At 49.2% G+C, this 18,213-nt stretch overlaps 2 protein-coding genes and 1 long non-coding RNA gene across 12 annotated transcripts; 1 reads left to right on the forward strand and 2 right to left on the reverse strand.

The window, feature by feature from the left end:
• Positions 1–2,902: 2,902 nt before the first annotated feature.
• Positions 2,903–15,627, reverse strand: LOC124472496 (putative ferric-chelate reductase 1). Of its 10 annotated transcripts, none has more exons than XR_006956630.1 (17): positions 9,672–10,949; positions 8,647–8,786; positions 8,461–8,555; positions 8,167–8,314; positions 7,804–7,986; positions 7,527–7,625; positions 7,267–7,414; positions 6,606–6,683; positions 6,166–6,279; positions 5,926–6,041; positions 5,664–5,750; positions 5,347–5,444; positions 4,427–4,485; positions 4,100–4,243; positions 3,794–3,846; positions 3,508–3,661; positions 2,903–3,147 (listed from the first exon to the last, which is right to left on the reverse strand). XR_006956630.1 is itself a non-coding variant. In XM_047027381.1 (17 exons), the coding sequence occupies exons 2-17, from the start codon at positions 9,874–9,876 to the stop codon at positions 3,569–3,571; spliced, it is 1,860 nt and encodes a 619-aa protein (XP_046883337.1). In that variant the 5' UTR covers positions 9,877–9,885; positions 15,239–15,323; the 3' UTR covers positions 2,903–3,568. The 10 variants fall into 10 exon arrangements, 8 of the variants coding, with proteins under 8 accessions (XP_046883337.1, XP_046883338.1, XP_046883335.1 ...); XM_047027381.1 differs by adding an exon at positions 15,239–15,323 and having other exon boundaries at positions 2,903–3,661; positions 9,672–9,885; XM_047027382.1 differs by having other exon boundaries at positions 2,903–3,661; positions 9,672–9,885; positions 10,790–10,949.
• LOC124472515 lies at positions 10,990–16,568 on the forward strand. The gene is made up of 7 exons (XM_047027428.1): positions 10,990–11,750; positions 14,400–14,544; positions 15,118–15,213; positions 15,315–15,459; positions 15,597–15,742; positions 15,985–16,124; positions 16,292–16,568. The coding sequence occupies exons 1-7, from the start codon at positions 11,618–11,620 to the stop codon at positions 16,456–16,458; spliced, it is 972 nt and encodes a 323-aa protein (XP_046883384.1). The 5' UTR covers positions 10,990–11,617; the 3' UTR covers positions 16,459–16,568.
• Positions 15,650–18,015, reverse strand: LOC124472535. Its single transcript, XR_006956633.1, has 3 exons — positions 17,928–18,015; positions 16,092–16,346; positions 15,650–15,739 (listed from the first exon to the last, which is right to left on the reverse strand). It is a non-coding gene; the product is annotated as an uncharacterized LOC124472535 (long non-coding RNA).
• Between the last annotated feature and the right edge of the window lie 198 nt (positions 18,016–18,213).

Below are 18,213 nucleotides of genomic sequence, written 5' to 3' on the forward strand. Positions count from 1 at the left end.
CTTCACACCATCTGTGTGTATTCATATCTTCATCTCTGTCTTCATCTCTGTCTTATGAACATGTTCATCATCCGTCCTGTTTTCATGTCCATCTATACCTTCACCTCTATTCCCCTCTTCACATCCCTATCTCTGTTTCTCTATCTCCTACAACATCTCTGTTTCTATCTCTCCATCTCCTTCTCCATCTCCATCTCTGTCTCCCTCTTCACCTCTGTGTGACCCTGGGCCCTGGCTGCAGTTCTACAGGTGAACATCCCCCCTTCTCTTCCCTAGTTCCCTTCCTCGCTGTCCTGCTCCGCCTCCTCCCCCTCCTCCGCCTCTTCCCCTGCTTTTGCCGTCTCTCGCCGACAGAGCGCCTTGGCCCAGCGCTGGGAGGCCAGCCTGTTGGCCAATCACAGCAAGGAGTGAGGAGCGACTTTTGACCGACGGGCCAATCAACAACCGTCTAGCTAGAACAGCTGATGACCTTATGGTCTGGTCCTTCTGAAACAGGCTCCTGTGACACGTCAGATCTGGGGAGAAGGTGAATGCTAAACCCTGCCTTCAGCTGAAGGGTCGGCCGTGTGGCTTTTGCCTGTCCAGGTGACTCAGAGACTGTTTATCAATCCACGTTTTTTTCGTTCTTGTGTTCTCGTGAACTTGTTTGACGTCATCTTTCAAGGCCAAGAATTGTTCCAATCCAGAGAACGCAACTGAACTAGAATGCCTAACATGCCCGGATGTGTTCTTGAACCACCACTCGATCTTGCAGGTCGATCTCATCAAGAACGTTCTTCTCAAGAACACAAGTACGTTCTTCGGATTGATAAACTGATATGTGCTTGGGGTTAGGGGTCATGGTGGTCTTAGGGGTCATAGGGGTCGTAGGGGTCATAGGGGTCAGGATCTGGGAGGTCCTGGTTGGAGGATGAATGAGGACTAGCCAACAGCTTATTTTATTGCCAATATTTCCTGCACTTTTCTAGATGTTACATTTTTACTATTGATACAACTTGAATTTCCTGTACTAAATACATATAAATATGTAATATATTAATGACTGCAATATTTATAGTGAAACAAGGTTGACGAAGGATGCTTATTTACACAACTTGACAACTGACAGATCCCTATAACTCTGGATTTTGAAAGACTTCTGATTGCTGATGTGAATGTGCTGACAACACTGTCTTGTGAAGATTTGTACCTATTTTATGTACCGTATTGATTCAACGAAGGAGAAACTATATTTATGGTATTTTGGTATTTAATCTAAGCATCGACTGTGTGATAAAGGCCCTGATGATGTGGTGGTGTAACGATGTGGCTTGTGTTGGAGGGCCCAGCTGCTCTCCTGAAATGAAATGTTTTGATGACGTGATAGTGTGACACTCAACAGATTACAATAATCCCAGGTTATAAGCAAATGGTTCCAGAAATACAAAGTACTGTAGGAATGATTTGGTTTAATATAGGGTTATTAAAATCCCTGATTTGGGCATATGACACATTATTAAAATATATTCCTATATTTTTGGTGTGTTTTGACATGTTTATATAAGTAATAATGAATCCTCAACATTGCTTTAGTAGCCGCATTAGAGTCAGCCAGGCCAAATACTGTAAAATACCAAGACTTGGAGTGTGCTTGATTTATGGTACCTCCTAAATTGTACCCAACACACGCATGCACCCCATTGACCACATCAAGTGCACCAAGAACATGTGACCCATAAGTGTTAACCGAGGTTCAAATCAAACTCACATTAACTCATTGTCATTTACACTGCCCTGCTATTAGCTTGGGGCACTCTTGATTTAGGTTAGCTATTACAATTAACCCAACGGCTCAGTCCTACAACTGTCAGCCGAGAGTCAAATCAAAAGCACTTTAACTTCATTCCACAGTTTGTGTAATCTGCCCTGATCTGCTATTGGCTCGCAGTGTCTAAGGCCTGGTTGATTGACCACATCCTTGTAGCTTTCCTGGCTTGTTTGCTGTTTTAAGCCAGTCTGGTTCAGCTCCTAGGTATTCATATTATTATTATTGTTTTACAGTATTATGACGTTTACGATTTTCAGTTTGTTTTGGTGTTCAGTTGTTTCATGACGATTCTATTTTTTGTTTGTAGTTTTCATCGTTCGCAGTGCAAGAATACTTTTGCGAAATGAATTAAAGTTGACAATATTGAAAGGACTTTTTTTCCCATTCCATTGCGCAACAAAATGTGTGTGCGTGCTCGATATGGAGTGAGAGACATAGAGGACAAAGTGTGATGCAGAGAGAGAGAGAAAGTATGTGAGTGAGTGAGTGTGCTTAGTTGATAGGATTATTGACATGAAGGTCATGTTCTGGATGCTGCAGGACAGGCTGCTGTCCCAGTCTCTTACGTAACACTCTGGTGTGTCCGAACCCTAATGGACACAGATGTGATGGGAGAGCTGTGGAACTTCCCCTGTGCATGCTAATGTTCACACGCTAAGAACAAGAGCGTGTCGTATAGAATCACACGGAACATTCTAGATCCCTCTGAAACAGATTCTATATCGAGAAGCTCTAGGTGCCTGATAGAATCCTCTTCAGTGCATTATGATGCTGTTCAGAATCCCAGTCAGTTCCATTCTGACATGGAGGAACCGTGGGAGTTCAGGGAAGAGAACCGTGGGAGTTCAGGGAAGAGAACCCCCTGTTCTTGCAGACGGATCTACAAGGTACCATTCTGTTTTCAGAGTGTAGTGTTCTCCATGTCCCCTTTTTATTCCAGAACCTATAACTGTAGATTCACTATACATATTATAACTATATACTGTATATCACTATACATATTATAACTATATACTGTATATCTGATAACTATACCTTCACTATATTATTAGTGTGAATTCACTACAAGGAGACATTGTTCCTCAGAGATGCAGGTTGGTTCAATGCAGAGAGCAGTTTTAATTATCCATCATAATTTAATTATACATCAAGATCTTCAATATTAAATAGGGTAAATGGTGGATTCCTTCTAAGATGAAGATGCTTCTAGTGGAGGAGAAGAGAGAAGAGTCCCCTCCTCTCTGGGACAAGTCCTGTGATTCAAATAATACCCCAGTAATCTGTTCAGGGCATGGCTCAAGTTCAGCATCTGTATTTAACAGAACTGGTTTAGCTGCAAACTGCAGAGGCAGACAGAGAGAGCGGGGGAGGGAGGGAGGGAGAGTAGGAGAGGTGGGAGAGAGAGACAGGAAGAAATAGAGAGAGACAGAGAGAAAAAGGAGAAGGATAATTCCCTTCCAGCTTAATAGTATGTGTCTGATTCTAATAATGATTTAACCCCTGGTTTCATACACTGATGGTGAAGAGTCTGTGTTGAGCGAGGCTGTTCTAATTTAGTGTTGATGATGTAGGTGTAGGCACAAAGTCAGCGTGATGATGGATTCTATCTGGATGGGTTAGTGTTCTAGAACACCCATACATGCTCTAGAACCATGGCCTGTCTTTGGGGTTCTGGAACCCCCCTCCACACAAACACATACACAGATCCGTCAGTGTTCTAGAACCAGGCGGAAGGTTCCGGAACTCCCCCTGTGGGTTTCCTCAGAGGGCGGCGATGCAGGAGAGCAGAGCCACCAGGAAGCCAGCGTTGCCCAGAACCAGGGTGGCCAGGGCAGCCATCTTGAGGCAGGAATTCTGAGAAAGGAAGAGAGGAGAGAGAAAGAGATTGAAAGGGTGAGAGAGTGATCAAACCAAACTAGGCCAGTCCAGACCAGACCAGCCCAAAAATATTTTTTTCATGTAAATATGCTGGGTTTTATGTCTTACCCAGCAACCGGTCTCCCATTGGTTAGACAGAATCCTGTGCTGTTCATTAGACGCTGTGGAAATGAGATGACCACATCAAATCAACAACAACATAGATGACCACATCAAATCAACAACAACATAGATGACCACATCAAATCAACAACAGCAGCATAGTTTGCCTTTCAGGTCCAGTTCTCTGAGATAAAGAGACTCATCGTCCTGTGATGTGAGGACAGTCTGCAGTACAGACGTCACACACACGTCTTACAAAACATGTTACATATGTATCACAAACATGTTACGTGCATGTTACATGTTACATACATGTTTTGATGCAGCCTCGTTTATGGAGAGTGAGGAGGAGCCTAAGGATGAACACCCACATCAGATAGCCAATCAGCACGCCCGTAGCCCAAGGCAGGGGGAGGAGCAAAGACTGCTGACCCACCCCCAAAAACATGGTCGCCACTGCAAGGCCACAGAAAGAGGATATGACATCAGTCGTTCAAGGAGGAAGTGTTCAAGTGTTAGAACCCTATACTCCACAGTTTCTAGTTCAGCTAAAAAATACTTCCTGACAGCCATCACAAGAGACCAATAGAAACAGAGCTTTTTATGAATATTATGATGAAAGTGAGGACGTGGACCAACCAGCCATGATCTCAGCCACAGAGCCCGCCCCCCAGTGCAGCCAGTTGAATGCCCACCGCCTGCATAGAAAACAGCTGGGATCAGAGCTCATCTCAATAGGACACAGGCTAAGTATAGAAGCTCTCCATTCACACACAGAATACTGCATGCCCACGGCTGGATCACAGGCTGTGCATAGGACAGGAAGAGAGGAGGACAGGACAGGAAGAGAGGAGGACAGGACAGGAAGAAAGGAGGACAGGACAGGAAGAGAGGAGGACAGGACAGGAAGAGAGGAGGACAGGACAGGAAGAGAGGAGGACACGACAGGAAGTGAGGAGGACAGGACAGGAAGAGGGGAGGACAGAACATGAAGAGAGGAGGACAGGACAGGAAGAGAGGAGGACAGGACATGAAGAGAGGAGGACAGGACAGGAAGAGAGGAGGACAGGACAGGAAGAGAGGAGGACAGGACAGGAAGAGAGGAGGACAGGACAGGAAGAGAGCTAGACTGTTCCATTACTGTATGCCTTTAACGTCCTGCTAAATGCATAAATGTAAATCTGTCCTCCTCTCTTCCTGTCCTGTCCTCCTCTCTTCCTGTCCTGTCCTCCTCTCTTCCTGTCCTGTCCTCCTCCTCTCTTCCTGTCCTGTCCTCCTCTCTTCATGTCTGTCTCCCCTCTCCTGTCCTGTCCTCCTCACTTCCTGTCGTGTCCTCCTCTCTTCTGTCCTGTCCTCCTCTCTTCCTGTCAGGACAGGACAACAGTCAGGAAGGAAGGAGACTTGAGGAGGGGAAGAACAGAATTAAGAAGAGGAAGAAAGGGAGAGAGAATGAGGAGAGGAATGGAGAAAGAGAGGACACAGAAGAGAGACAGCGTGAAAACACCGCTGACTACTGGAGAAGACTATCTGATGATGATGATGATTGTCTGATGGTCTACCTGGGGGAGTCAGGTGATGGTCTGAGACCAGCCATGATTGGCTGGAGGATCGTCAGGGCCATGACACAGCAGCCTAAGTAGGGGTGGACCCCGGCTCTCTGGAGAGGACACACACACACACATGCATACACACACACGTACACACACACAGAGACAGAGATCCACACAGGCACATCCAAATAATTTACAAAAAATGAGAGGGCGCTCTCTTATGTACAGTCAGAGATACTACAGTAACTGTGTGTTTTATCTGTGTGTGATAGTGTAAAAGTGTGTGAGTGAGCGTGTGTAGCAAGGTATGTGTGTGTGCAACCTACCTTGCTCCACCCTCCTCTGTATATGAAGGGGAGAGTGAAGGCCACGGACGTCAACAGCACAGTCAACACCATCAACCCTCGATGAAACTGGAACACACACACACACATACACTGAGGAAGGAAAGTTCCAGAACAGCAGCTGAACACTTCCTGTTCAGGGTGTGTCTCCAAGAATCAGAACATCCACACTGTGATGTCATCATCGCCTCAGTCTAGATGTGTGTGGTAACATCATCAGTGTGGGACGGGGTGTGTGTGGTACCTGGAACCAGGGCCGCTGGCCCAGCAGGGTGTGGCCAGGCCAGGCCTCTCGGTAGTAGCTGGCCAGGAAGGTGCCTGTGCTGCCAGCCAGCATCCAGGCCAGCAGCATCAACACTCCTGCAGGGAGGGGAGGGGGGCAACATGACATAAACACACACACACAGTACACACACAGACAGTCCACACACACAGGGAGACGTCCTACCGTCCACACACACACACACACACGGAGGCGTCCTACCGTGGAACTTCATGATGGTTGGAGAGCGGGAGCCAGAGAGGACCTGAGGGAGACCAGTCATGGATACCTTCTGGGAGGAGATGAGAGGCTGGCGAGTGTGTCTACGCACCCGGCCTGCACACACACACACACACACACACACACACACATAAAAACAGCAGACAAACACACACAGACAGGCAGTTTTCTAATATGATAAATGTACACTGTGACTAGGATCTGTTCCATTACTGTATGCCTTTACTGCATGTTGTCCTACCGCCTCTATCCTGAACCTGACATGCTGAAGTTTCAAGGCTCATTACAAATGTCTGATAAACTAACAAAAGGTCACTAAACAGCTGGCCATCTCCTGAAATAAATCCATAGACTCATAAACTCTTTTAATTCCCTCTTTATGAGATCTGCCACCCCAGATTACCTCCGGGCCTTTATCTTACACGGTTCCTGTGAGACATCACAGGAAGTGAAGTCGTTGGCTTGAGAGATAAGACATTGGTGTGAATGAAGACTTTGCCCTGTTCAAAGGGGGAGGGGAGAGGAGAGGATAGGAGAGATGGGGAGGGGAGAGGAGAGGAGAGAAGGGGAGAGGAGAGGAGAGAAGGGGAGAGGAGAGGAACCTTTCTTGGGTGTTCTCCAGGTAGCAGGGAAACAGGATCTGAAGTTACACGCTGATTGTTTTATAACATCCAGAGACTGATAAATGTGAGTGATAACTGTCCTCAGACGGATGTAGTAAAGTAGAGAATGTGCAGAGCTGCCCTTCTGGAGAACAAAGGAGAGGAGTAGTGTGCTAGATGTAGTGTTCTAGATGTAGTGTTCTAGATGTAGAGTGCTAGATGTAGTGTTCTAGATGTAGTGTGCTAGATGTATAGTGCTAGATGTAGTGTTCTAGATGTAGTGTTCTAGATGTAGTGTGCTAGATGTAGTGTGCTAGATGTAGTGTGCTAGATGTAGTGTTCTAGATGTAGTGTGCTAGATGTATAGTGCTAGATGTAGTGTTCTAGATGTAGTGTTCTAGATGTAGTGTGCTAGATGTAGTGTGCTAGATGTAGTGTGCTAGATGTAGTGTTCTAGATGTAGTGTTCTACCCCAGCTCACCATCCTCTGCCTCTCCGTTGGCCAGGAACACGTAGTGCTGCAGGTCCAGGCTGAAGCGCTCTGGGTCCTGGGGAACCTGCACGGGCCGGCGGAACCCACACTGGAGAACCCCATCCGCCGCCCGCCACGACACGCCAGTCAGAACGTTCTGGAAGGAGAGGGGAGCCAATCAGGGTGCTGCATGTCAGGGGAGGGGGGCTTGAGGGGGCGGGGTCTGAGGGGGTGTGGTCTAAGGGGGTGTGGTCTGAGAGTTGCCTCACCTCTGAGGAATCGACAGGCGAGGTCCTTCCTGTGACGTATGCAGCATTGACGTAGACCACGCCCCTGTCCCTCACACACAGGTACACGTCGTCATCTCCCTAGCAACGCAGACAGAGCACTGGGTCACTTCCTGTTGACTTCCTGGAACCAGGAGACTTTTGTGTTTCAACATCATTTTGATCTTGCTATTATCATCATCATCTCCAAATGCATCCTCATCATTATCTCCATATTTATCATCATCCTCATCATCATCTAACGGGTCTAGTTCCTCACCATCCAGGTGTCCCGCGAGAGGGCAAAGGTCACGTATCCCTCCGTCGGGCCGCTAAGCTCAAACTCCACCCCCTGACCCCGCGGGCTCCAGGACAGGAAGTAGCACAGAGGATCCACTTCCGGGTCGCAGCCAGCAGGGTCCTGCAGACAGGACTTAGACTGGCCACACCCCTCTGAGCTGAACTAGTGAGAGGGAGGAGAGAAAGAGGGGGGGGGGGGGGGAAGAGATGGAGAGGGGGATGGATGAACCATGCATCATCATCTTAATCAGCACATCATCAGCTCATCCACTCCGATCTATCCCCACATCTCTACCAGGGTTCCAGGGGCCCCTGAGCCATACCTGACCCAGAAAAGGCTTACCGGGCCGGGCAGAACTGAGGGGGTGGTGGGGGGTGGACTGCTGGGGGTGGGGGTGGGGCGAGGGGGGAGGGGCGTCACACCACTCTGGGAGATGATTGGACCAGGGAGCTTCACCCAGTAGACCCTGTACTTAGCTACCACCGTCACTCTGAACACACACACACACACAGATACACAAACAGACATTCAGGCACAAATACACACACACACACAGTTGAACACACACGTGAGCATTCCTTGTACAGTTTGATCTATCTGATGATGATGATGATGTCAGTGAATCCAAGCCCTCACAGGAACTGGATGATGTCCGGGGCATCCATGGGGGCGTTCCACACCACCCGGACCTCCCTCTTCAGGGCATCACTGGTGTGGCTGACCGCAGATCCCTGGAGAACCCCACACAGCGGTGGAACCTCAGAGCATTGAAACCTTAGAACGTTAGAACATTAGAACGTTAGACCCAAGGAGGCAGCCTACCTGGATGTGGTCACAGGTCAGCAGCTGGGAGAGCTTGGGATTGGTCAGTGTGAACGAGCCCACAGCACCTGCGTTCTGATTGGCTGCATCCCGAGCCTGGAGCAGGAAACCCTCAAAGTCTGATGTCCCTGAGAGGGTGACTGTGTGTGTGTGTATGTGTGTGTGTGTGTATGTGTGTGTGTGTGTGTGAGAAAGAGATAGAGATGATCAGTCAGACAGAGAGAGAGAGAAAGACAACAAGAGATAATAAGACACCCTCCACCAGCACCCTACACCAGCATCCTCCACCAGCACCCTCCACCAGCACCCTGCACCAGCATCCTCCACCAGCATCCTCCACCAACACCCTGCACCAGCATCCTCCACCAGCACCCTCCACCAGCATCCTCCACCAACACCCTGCACCAGCATCCTCCACCAGCACCCTCCACCAGCATCCTCCACCAGCATCCTCCACCAACACCCTCCACCAGCATCCTCCACCAGCATCCTCCACCAGCACCCTGCACCAACATCCTGCACTAGCACCCTGCACCAACACCCTCCACCAGCACCCTGCACCAGCATCCTCCACCAGCATCCTCCACCAACACCCTCCACCAGCATCCTCCACCAGCATCCTCCACCAGCACCCTGCACCAACATCCTACACCAGCATCCTGCACTAGCACCCTGCACCAACACCCTCCACCAGCATCCTCCACCAGCATCCTCCACCAGCATCCTCCACCAGCATCCTCCACCAGCACCCTGCACCAGCATCCTCCACCAGCACCCTCCACCAGCATCCTCCACCAGCATCCTCCACCAGCACCCTGCACCAGCATCCTCCACCAGCATCCTCCACCAGCACCCTGCACCAACATCCTGCACTAGCACCCTGCACCAACACCCTCCACCAGCACCCTGCACCAGCATCCTCCACCAGCATCCTCCACCAGCATCCTCCACCAGCACCCTGCACCAGGATCCTCCACCCTTCCCTTTCCCACCCTTCCCTTCTTCCCTACGTCGGTCTGTCCTACCAGCGATGTGTCCTCCAGGCCTGAAGATGGTGCTGTTGAGCGCCAGGCTGTATGGGCTGTGGGTGGTGTTGGCAGAGCCACCATGTTGGGGCACCATGCTGCCACAGACCTCAGTCACCTGGCCAGAGGAGTAGGCCCGAGCTGAAGCCAGGAGCTGGAGTAGAACACACACCCACACGCCTGCTGCCTTCTGGGGGACGAACATCTGGTCCACCTGGGGTTGGGTTGGCAGGGTTAACACTGAAGTTAGGGTTGGTAGCATTGGGGTTCTAGGATTGACATCAAACCTAACTTGGAGGTAGGGTTTGGAGTTGGTTAAGGTAAGGGTCAGAGTTGGGTTGGGTTTAGGGTTGGGTGAACAGCGTTTTGACCAAGGCGACATTAGATAAGCGTCAGGAAAAAATGCAACGAATGACAAATCTATCTTTTGGAAGGAGACTGTGTGAAGTGTCCTCCACGGCTCCACCAGCAGGGTAAGCCTGAGTTCCACAGTCATAAATGTCGATTTATGGACAGACTCTGAACAGATACTTAAAGAAACCCCCTCCCTTATCTACCCCCCCTAACATGCCAAGGCCTAGGCTGACCTCTGGACACGCCACTCTCAGGTTACACAACAGAGGAATCACTTCACTCCAGCCAAGGATCTCCTGTCAGGAGACCACACACTGACCTGTGTTCCACAACTCCAACCTCAAGGTTCCAAACAGAACCCTTCTCATGACATGGAGAGTGCAGTCCAGACCCCTAAATGATTCTTTCTGAGCTGAAAGGGTTCTGAATGGAACCTATTCTTCAGAAGCTTCTTCTGTTGGTACAAAAGGTTCTATACAGCACATAGGTCTGCAAAGTGCATTCAATAAAAACATCCATATAGCGTTTTGGGGATAGTGGATAGCTAGAGCTTTTGACTCCAAATCATAGGTTGCAGGTTCAGATCCCTTTCCTATTCATTGCTTTGGATGAAAGTATCGACTAAATGAGTGTTAGTCAGATAGTAGGCTACATCACACATGGTTTCAAGCGAGGAGCAGAATGAGAACCCAGGATTCATTAGGGAACCCAGGAGCTAGTATGAGGACCCAGAAGTCACTATGAGGAACCAGAGGTGTACTCACCCTTATGTTCTAGCTCCCCCTGCAGGTGTGGAGGGCTGGAGCAGGGAGGGTTCCTGTCACTGCAGATCTACAATCAGAGCTGAGTGTAGTCCACCTGTGTGTATGTGTGTGTGTGTGTGTGTGTGTGTGTACCTGTGTGTGTATTCTACTTATGTGTGCTGTGTGTCTCTACCTGTGTGTGTATATGGTCTCTGTATGTATGTTCTGTAGTGTGCGTAGTCTATTGTGTGTGTGTGTGCAGGGTGGTCTACCTGTGTATGTGCTCTATCTGTGTGTGTTGTGTCTGCCTGTGTGTTTGTGGTCTACCTACACCAGTGTTGTGTGTTCTCTGTGTGTCCCACCTGTGTGTGTGAGCGTCTACCTGGATGTCCAGGGAACACACACCTTTATCACCTCTGCTTGAGTGCTGGGGAACAGGGGCGGGGCTTGTTAACACAGGTGTGCAGTGCTTGTTAACACAGGTGGGCGGGGCTTGTTAACACAGGTGGGCGGGGCTTGCATGAGTAGAGCTTCAGGGTTCAGGACACACACCTACCTACTCGCAAGATGTGTGACATCACTATCACAACAAAGCCTTATAAAAACCTTGTATTGTAGATTCACGGACCACAGTTCACAAATTATTCACACATTATAATAGCCTGCAATTGTGCCTACTCCCTGTGGTTATCCAACTTCCTCCCGCCCAGTAGGTGACCCTAATATATCAATACAAAATAACCGATGATGATACACAAACAGGAAGAAGCTGGTGTTTACATCTGACTGTCTTTTGGTTTCATTTCATTTTGCGGCCAGGCTGGATTTTCACGTATAACATATCATTTCATGACAGAGAAGACCTTCGGAAAACTGCTTAAAATGGAAGACTATAGTGTTTCCCGTATGATCTTGATTGTCTTGTCGGTGCTCGTGTATATTGCTACTATGGTCGTTAACAGTCTTGCTGGAGCTGGCAAAGGTGAGTATCCTACTGTTTTAAGTGACGCAACTAGCAGAGTAGGTTAACACGTTAACGTTAGCCCACCTAAGCAAGCCAGCTGGCTGATGCGCCAGCGTTTGGACAGTTCTTCATGATCATTTTCTGATGAGTTCTGATTTTAGTTTTTTATTTGAGGCGTAACAGGTGCATAATAAATTGAGAAAGGGTACTTAAGAGATAGCCTACTCATGATGACTTTTTCAGGAAGAACATAACTGTTGTACATAGCTAAACGAACGACACCTAGTGGTCACTCCAGGATACTACATACTATGTACTATGTAACAGTACATAGTATGTACACAGTACACAGTACATAAGTCTAAAGTAGGGTAGGTTTGTATAATTCTGAAGTCATTGTTCATCATTATTTAATGCATAACTTTTTGATTTTTCTTTTTGATTTTCTATGGATGTAGCTACATATTAAACTGAGGCATATCTGGCGCCCAAGGCGAAATGTATCAATCAGATCAACAAATGTATCCCCCCCCCCCCCCCCAATTAATGGATTCACTTTGGAAAATGTCGCCCCCCTCTTCATGCCGCCTTATGTCGGTTGTAGGAAGGACTGGCACTGGTGGTGAGTCATTGGTTTCAGTCTTACTGGAACGTCTGGTTAAGCAACAACACGGTCTAAGCCTGACAGTTATCTGTGGTTAGCCTGCCCTGGACCAGGCTAGTTTCGAAGCATAAGTCAGAATCAGAAAGGGATTTATTCGCCATGAAAGTTTGCACAGACAAGGAATTTACTTTGGCAGGAAGGAACATACAATAAACATTTAGGAACCTAAAACTATTCGTCATAGCAACTGAGTTCGAACTACGCTGAGCTGTCTTTATGGAACCGAATGAACTAGTGACTATACGCCTGGCTTATTTGGTAAACTCCCTTTATGGAACAGAGCTCAGTGTGAAATGCTGCTACATAATAGATGAGTTATACTTTTTGCAACAAACCTTCCGCCCCAAAATACTCCAGACTCCATCCACACCTAGGTGACCTCACACTCCCCCTCATCCATTCATACCTTCCCACAAACCCCGTGGACCGCCCCCAACTACACAGAATCAAGAGCCTTCATTTGTATGTAGCAGACGCTTACATCCAAAGTAGGGTTCGACAACTTGAGCTGCAGTCGAATGTTCTCCCATTAAGATATAGGCTATAATCCGCCTTGAGGTGTAGCTCTCTACAAGTGACTCGCCATCTCCGGTAGTTACCTCTGTGTGTGGACAGTCTAATCACCGCAGAATCCATTCAAATACTGACAAGCTCCTTGGTCTTTAAAAACTGTCACTTATGTAAAGGCAGGGCACGCGGGTTATGTGACCACGCTGTGTCATCTTTACGTCACTCCCTGACAATACCCCCCCCCCCCCCTTTTCCGGTTTCATAAGTCATTTGCGGCAAATGTGTGGTGTCGTTGATACTTTTCTGACGTTATCAAACACTTAAGTACATGATAAATAGGCTAATCATCTCTCCTCCTCTCTTCTCCTCACGCTAGATTGCGTGAAAAAGTAAATACAATTACATTCGAAAAACATGACAGAAGAAGTAGGAAGTAGGAAGTAGCCTAACCCAAAAAGTGCTTAATAGTCTATAGATGACTTGTCGTCAGCCCAGCTAGTAGCAGTGTCCTGCGGACCCTGTCTGTGGAAGGATCAACTTGTGTATATATGCTCTCGTACACCTCTGTTTTCAGTAGTTGCGTTAGTAAGATACGTAAGTTCGTGACGGGCTAACGCTAATACCTAAGAATTTCGCAGATAAAATGGAAGGTTATAGTCTCCCCAGGGTCATCCTGATCGTCTTGTCGGCGGTTGTTTATATCGCAGTTATAGTCGTTAACGCTCTGGCTGGAGCAGGGACGGGTGAGTACCTCTGTTTGTGATGGTGTGTGCGATAACGAGCGCACCTGTAGCTGGAGAAATATTGATTAAGAAGCCGTTGCGTAAATATTGAGCTGCTCATTACACAGTGATGACGTTCTATTGGACTACAGTACTGTACTTCCATTCGTCCGTCAGTCCGTCATCTGCCGCTTGTCCGGGGATCGGGTCGCGGGGGCAGCGAGCAGGGAGGCCCAGACTTCCCTTTTCCCGGCCACTTCCATTCGTGTTTAACCATATTCTCCTCTTTCATCTCCTCCCCTCACCCCTACCACCACACTATCTCCTGTCCTCCCTTCACCTCACCATCACCCCTCTTCCTCACTCTCTTCACTTCTCTCCTTCTCTGTCCCCCCCCTCATCTCCCCTCCCCCCCTCCTCCTCCCCTCCCTCCCCCCCTCCTCTTCCCCTCCCTCCCCCTCTCCTCTCCTCTCCCTTCCTCCCCTCCCCCCCTCCTCTTCCCCTCCCTCTCCTCCCCCTCCCTCTCCTCCCCCCTCCTCTCCCTCCCCCCTCCTCCTCCTCTCCCTCCCCCTTCCTCCTCTCCATCCCCTCCCCCCCTCCCTCTCCTCCTCTCCCTCTCCTCCCCTCCCCTCCCCTCCCCCCCTCTTCCTCTCTTCCCCCTCCTCCCCTCCCTCTCCTCTCCCTCTCCTCCCCCCCTCCTCCTCCCCTCCTCTCCCTTCCTCCCCCCCCTCCTCCCCTCCCTCTCCTCTCTTCCCCCTCCCCCTCCTCCAGGTCCGTTCCACACTAGCACAGGGAACGTGTCTAAGCAGTATGAGACAGATGTAACTCCTGCAGGCTGGACCTTCTCTATCTGGGGCCTCATCTACAGCTGGCTGACTGCCATGGTACTCTACCTGGCTGCCAGCCTCTTCAGAGGGTAGGCCTGCTCACCTGTCTGTCTGTATGTGACCCTGTCTGTCTGTCTGTCTGTGACCCTGTCTGTCTGTCTGTCTGTCTGTCTGTCTGTCTGTGATGTGACCCTGTCTCTGTCTGTCTGTGATGTGATCCTGTCCGTCTGTCTGTCTGTCTGTGATGTGACCCTGTCTGTCTGTCTGTCTGTGACCCTGTCTGTCTGTCTGTGACCCTGTCTGTCTGTCTGTCTGTCTGTCTGTCTGTCTGTCTGTCTGTCTGTCTGTCTGTCTGTGATGTGACCCTGTCTGTCTGTCTGTCTGTCTGTCTGTCTGTCTGTCTGTCTGTCTGTGACCCTGTCTGTCTGTCTGTCTGTATGTGACCCTGTCTGTCTGTCTGTGATGTTACCCTGTCTGTCTGTCTGTGATGTGACCCTGTCTGTCTGTCTGTCTGTCTGTCTGTCTGTCTGTATGTGACCCTGTCTGTCTGTCTGTGATGTGACCCTGTCTGTCTGTCTGTGATGTGACCCTGTCTGTCTGTATGTGACCCTGTCTGTCTGTCTGTTTGTCTGTATGTCTGTGACCCTGTCCTGTGTTTGCAGGTATTGGAGCCAGGCTGTGCTGCCCTATGGGTTCTACGTCTGCTGGGTCTCCAACATGGTGCTCAACATGATGTGGCTGCTGATCTGGGACAGAGAGTAAGACTGACCTCTGACCCCTCACCTCTTACTGTGGCCTGGTTGGCTGTTTTGGGGTAGGACCTCGAAGCGACCCTTGACCCCTGGTCCCTGTGTTGCAGGCTCATGTGGGCTGCCCTGGTGGTGCTGGTTCTGATGGTTGGAACCAACTGCTGCATGGTGCTGTTCTCCTGCTACGCTGTGGATCTGTACGGAGTCTGGCTCAGACACACACACCCCAGAGACCTGCTGTGCCTGCGACTGCTGGTAGGAACACACACACACACACACACACACACTGTAGTCCCCCCCCTGGGAGAGCAGACAGACTGGGCCAGACAAAAGCCGAAAGAAAAAACAGTTTAAACTACCAACCTGAAGCATGTCCTGTCCTCTCTCTCCAGGTCCAGAACGGCGTGTCTCTCTACACCACGTGGACGTGCATCGCCACCCTGCTGAACCTGTCTGTGGTGCTGGGTGTGGAGGGCGTGGCCCGGGGCACAGCGGGGACCGCCTCCCTGTGTGCTCTGCTGCTGCTAGTGCTGGGCTGGTGAGGGAGGGAGGGAGGGAGTGTGTGTGTATTACAGTATGTGTATTAGTAGGTGTGTGTGTCAGGTGGGAGTCAGGTGGCTGATTACTGTAAGTCTGTAATTACTGGTTACTGTAAGTCGCTCTGGATAAGAGCGTCTGCTAAATGACTAAATGTAAATGTGTGTATTAAGTGTAGTGTGTGTAGCGTGTGTTTGGACGTTCCAGTGATGGTGTGGGTTCTCCGTGTTCTCTGTGTTCTAGGTTCATCCTGGAGAACTTTGTTCTGGATCGCTACGTCCGCTACATCCTGACCATCTACCCTGTGGTCATCATCGCTTTGGGGGGAATCGTGTCCAAGCAGTACCAACCTGGCAACCCCTCCGCCAACGCCGTCTTCTCCGGTGAGGAGTCGCTGGCCCTGAAACGCATCACACACTACAGAGATTCAGTCAACTAAAGAATCGGATCAGAGAATCAGAATCAACCAGCTGTACAATTGACTCTGTGCATGTGAATAGTATTTGTGAGTGATTATAATCATAGATAATGTTGGTGTTGTCGTCTACAGTGGTTCTGCTGGCTCTGGCCTGCATCCTGTTCCTGGTACGTGTTGCCATGGTGATCTGGAGAAACAGGAAGCAGCCTTTGTATTCGGGCATGTCCTCGGATCACATGACCTCACCGATGATGTCACCTGATGCCTCGACCAATATGAAGAGAAAGATCTTTATGTAGGGCGAACATGCATTCATGTCAGTACTATCAACCAGTCTCCTCTCCCCCCTACCTCCTCCTCCTCTCCCCCCTACCTCCTCCTCCCCTCCCCCCTACCTCCTCCTCCTCTCCCCCCTACCTCCTCCTCCCCTCCCCCCTACCTCCTCTCCTCTCCCCCCTACCTCCTCCTCCTCTCCCCCCTACCTCCTCCTCCCCTCCCCCCTACCTCCTCCTCCTCTCCCCCCTACCTCCTCCTCCTCTCCCCCCTACCTCCTCTCCTCTCCCCCCTACCTCCTCCTCCTCTCCCCCCTACCTCCTCCTCCTCTCCCCCCTACCTCCTCCTCCTCTCCCCCCTACCTCCTCTCCTCTCCCCCCTACCTCCTCCTCCTCTCCCCCCTACCTCCTCCTCCTCCTCTCCCCCCTACCTACTCCTCTCCTCCTCAAGCTAGGGGGGTAGGAGACGAGGGAAGGAGACTAGAAGAGACCAGTGTTGCCTGTGGAGACAGTCTTAATTCCTGTTCCATTCTCCCTCACCAGAGGTGCCCGAGCCCTCAGCCTACAGAGGGAATCACACCCTGACCAGCACATGGTCACATGGTGCAGAATCATGCTTTACTCCTTCAAAAACACATGGCCAAACCAATCATCCTGTAAATATTCTTCTGTCAAAGACCTACTGCCTAAAATGGTATGTGAATGATTCATGATATCAGTATACTCAGTACATACTAAATGTAAACATTATAATAACACTATGTGACATGATGACTATAGCCTTGTAGACCATAACACTGTTACTGTGGCTCACACACACACACACACACACTCATCTGTTACTGTGGCTCAGGTCACACACACACTCATCTGTTACTGTGGCTCACACACACACACACACACTCATCTGTTACTGTGGCTCACACACACACACACACATCTGTTACTGTGGCTCACACACACACACACACACACACTCATCTGTTACTGTGGCTCACACACACACACACACTCATCTGTTACTGTGGCTCACACACACACACACACACACTCATCTGTTACTGTGGCTCACACACACACACACACATACACACTCATCTGTTACTGTGGCTCACACACACACACACACGCATCTGTTACTGTGGCTCACACACACACACACACACTCGTCTCTTACTGCACACTAATATCTCACAGATATCAGTGACTTTGTAACTTTTTTGTAATAACAGGCTTCTTACATTCTGCTACTTTTGTATGGATTTTACTCTGATATGTGAAGACATATGTTTGTAAATTACTAACGGTATATTAAAAATGGTTTTACCTATACGTTTTCTGTCATCAATATTTAGTCAATCATGTGAGTACCATTCGTTATCAAGCGGTTCTGTCAATGTCATTATTGTTTTAAAAAGTAGCTTATACAAAAGTAAAATATAAAGAAATATGTAGATTTAATAGATGAAAAAACGAATTCATAGTAACCAACTCACTGCGATCGTTTTAATGCTACATGTTTTCTGCCCATTGGGTCTGCGTGCGTTGTCACTGAATCAGCGTTTCCAAACATGCTGATCTGTCAGGTGTAAATGAACGACGATTACATACAACTACACAACCAACTACAACTGACTGAAGTTGCACTGTAAAAGAGAGTCATGCTGAGTCTGGAGTTATGATACGAGTTTTAAAATGAGCATTTTGGCAGTTTGTGTCCTGGAGAAGGAGCCTGGATTGGACTGCAGGCCTGCGTGACAGACTTATCTAACCGCCACCAGA

This window comes from Hypomesus transpacificus, chromosome 10, assembly GCF_021917145.1.
Source record: "Hypomesus transpacificus isolate Combined female chromosome 10, fHypTra1, whole genome shotgun sequence".
Taxonomy (NCBI): Eukaryota; Metazoa; Chordata; class Actinopteri; order Osmeriformes; family Osmeridae; genus Hypomesus; species Hypomesus transpacificus.

What these genes read in the sequence shown, in the direction of transcription:
- LOC124472496 (XM_047027376.1), bottom strand. Translation starts at nt 10,167, where the DNA reads ATGACTGTGGAACTCAGGCTTACCCTGCTGGTGGAGCCGTGGAGGACA. An exon ending in TGACCTGTGACCACATCCAG is followed by an intron (nt 8,556 to 8,646) that starts GTAGGCTGCCTC and finishes GGGGTTCTCCAG; the next exon opens with GGATCTGCGGTCAGCCACAC. An exon ending in GCCAGCGGCCCTGGTTCCAG is followed by an intron (nt 5,751 to 5,925) that starts GTACCACACACA and finishes TGTGTGTTCCAG; the next exon opens with TTTCATCGAGGGTTGATGGT.
- LOC124472515 (XM_047027428.1), top strand. Translation starts at nt 11,618, where the DNA reads ATGACAGAGAAGACCTTCGGAAAACTGCTTAAAATGGAAGACTATAGT. An exon ending in CTGCTGATCTGGGACAGAGA is followed by an intron (nt 15,214 to 15,314) that starts GTAAGACTGACC and finishes CCTGTGTTGCAG; the next exon opens with GCTCATGTGGGCTGCCCTGG. An exon ending in CTGCTGCTAGTGCTGGGCTG is followed by an intron (nt 15,743 to 15,984) that starts GTGAGGGAGGGA and finishes TCTGTGTTCTAG; the next exon opens with GTTCATCCTGGAGAACTTTG.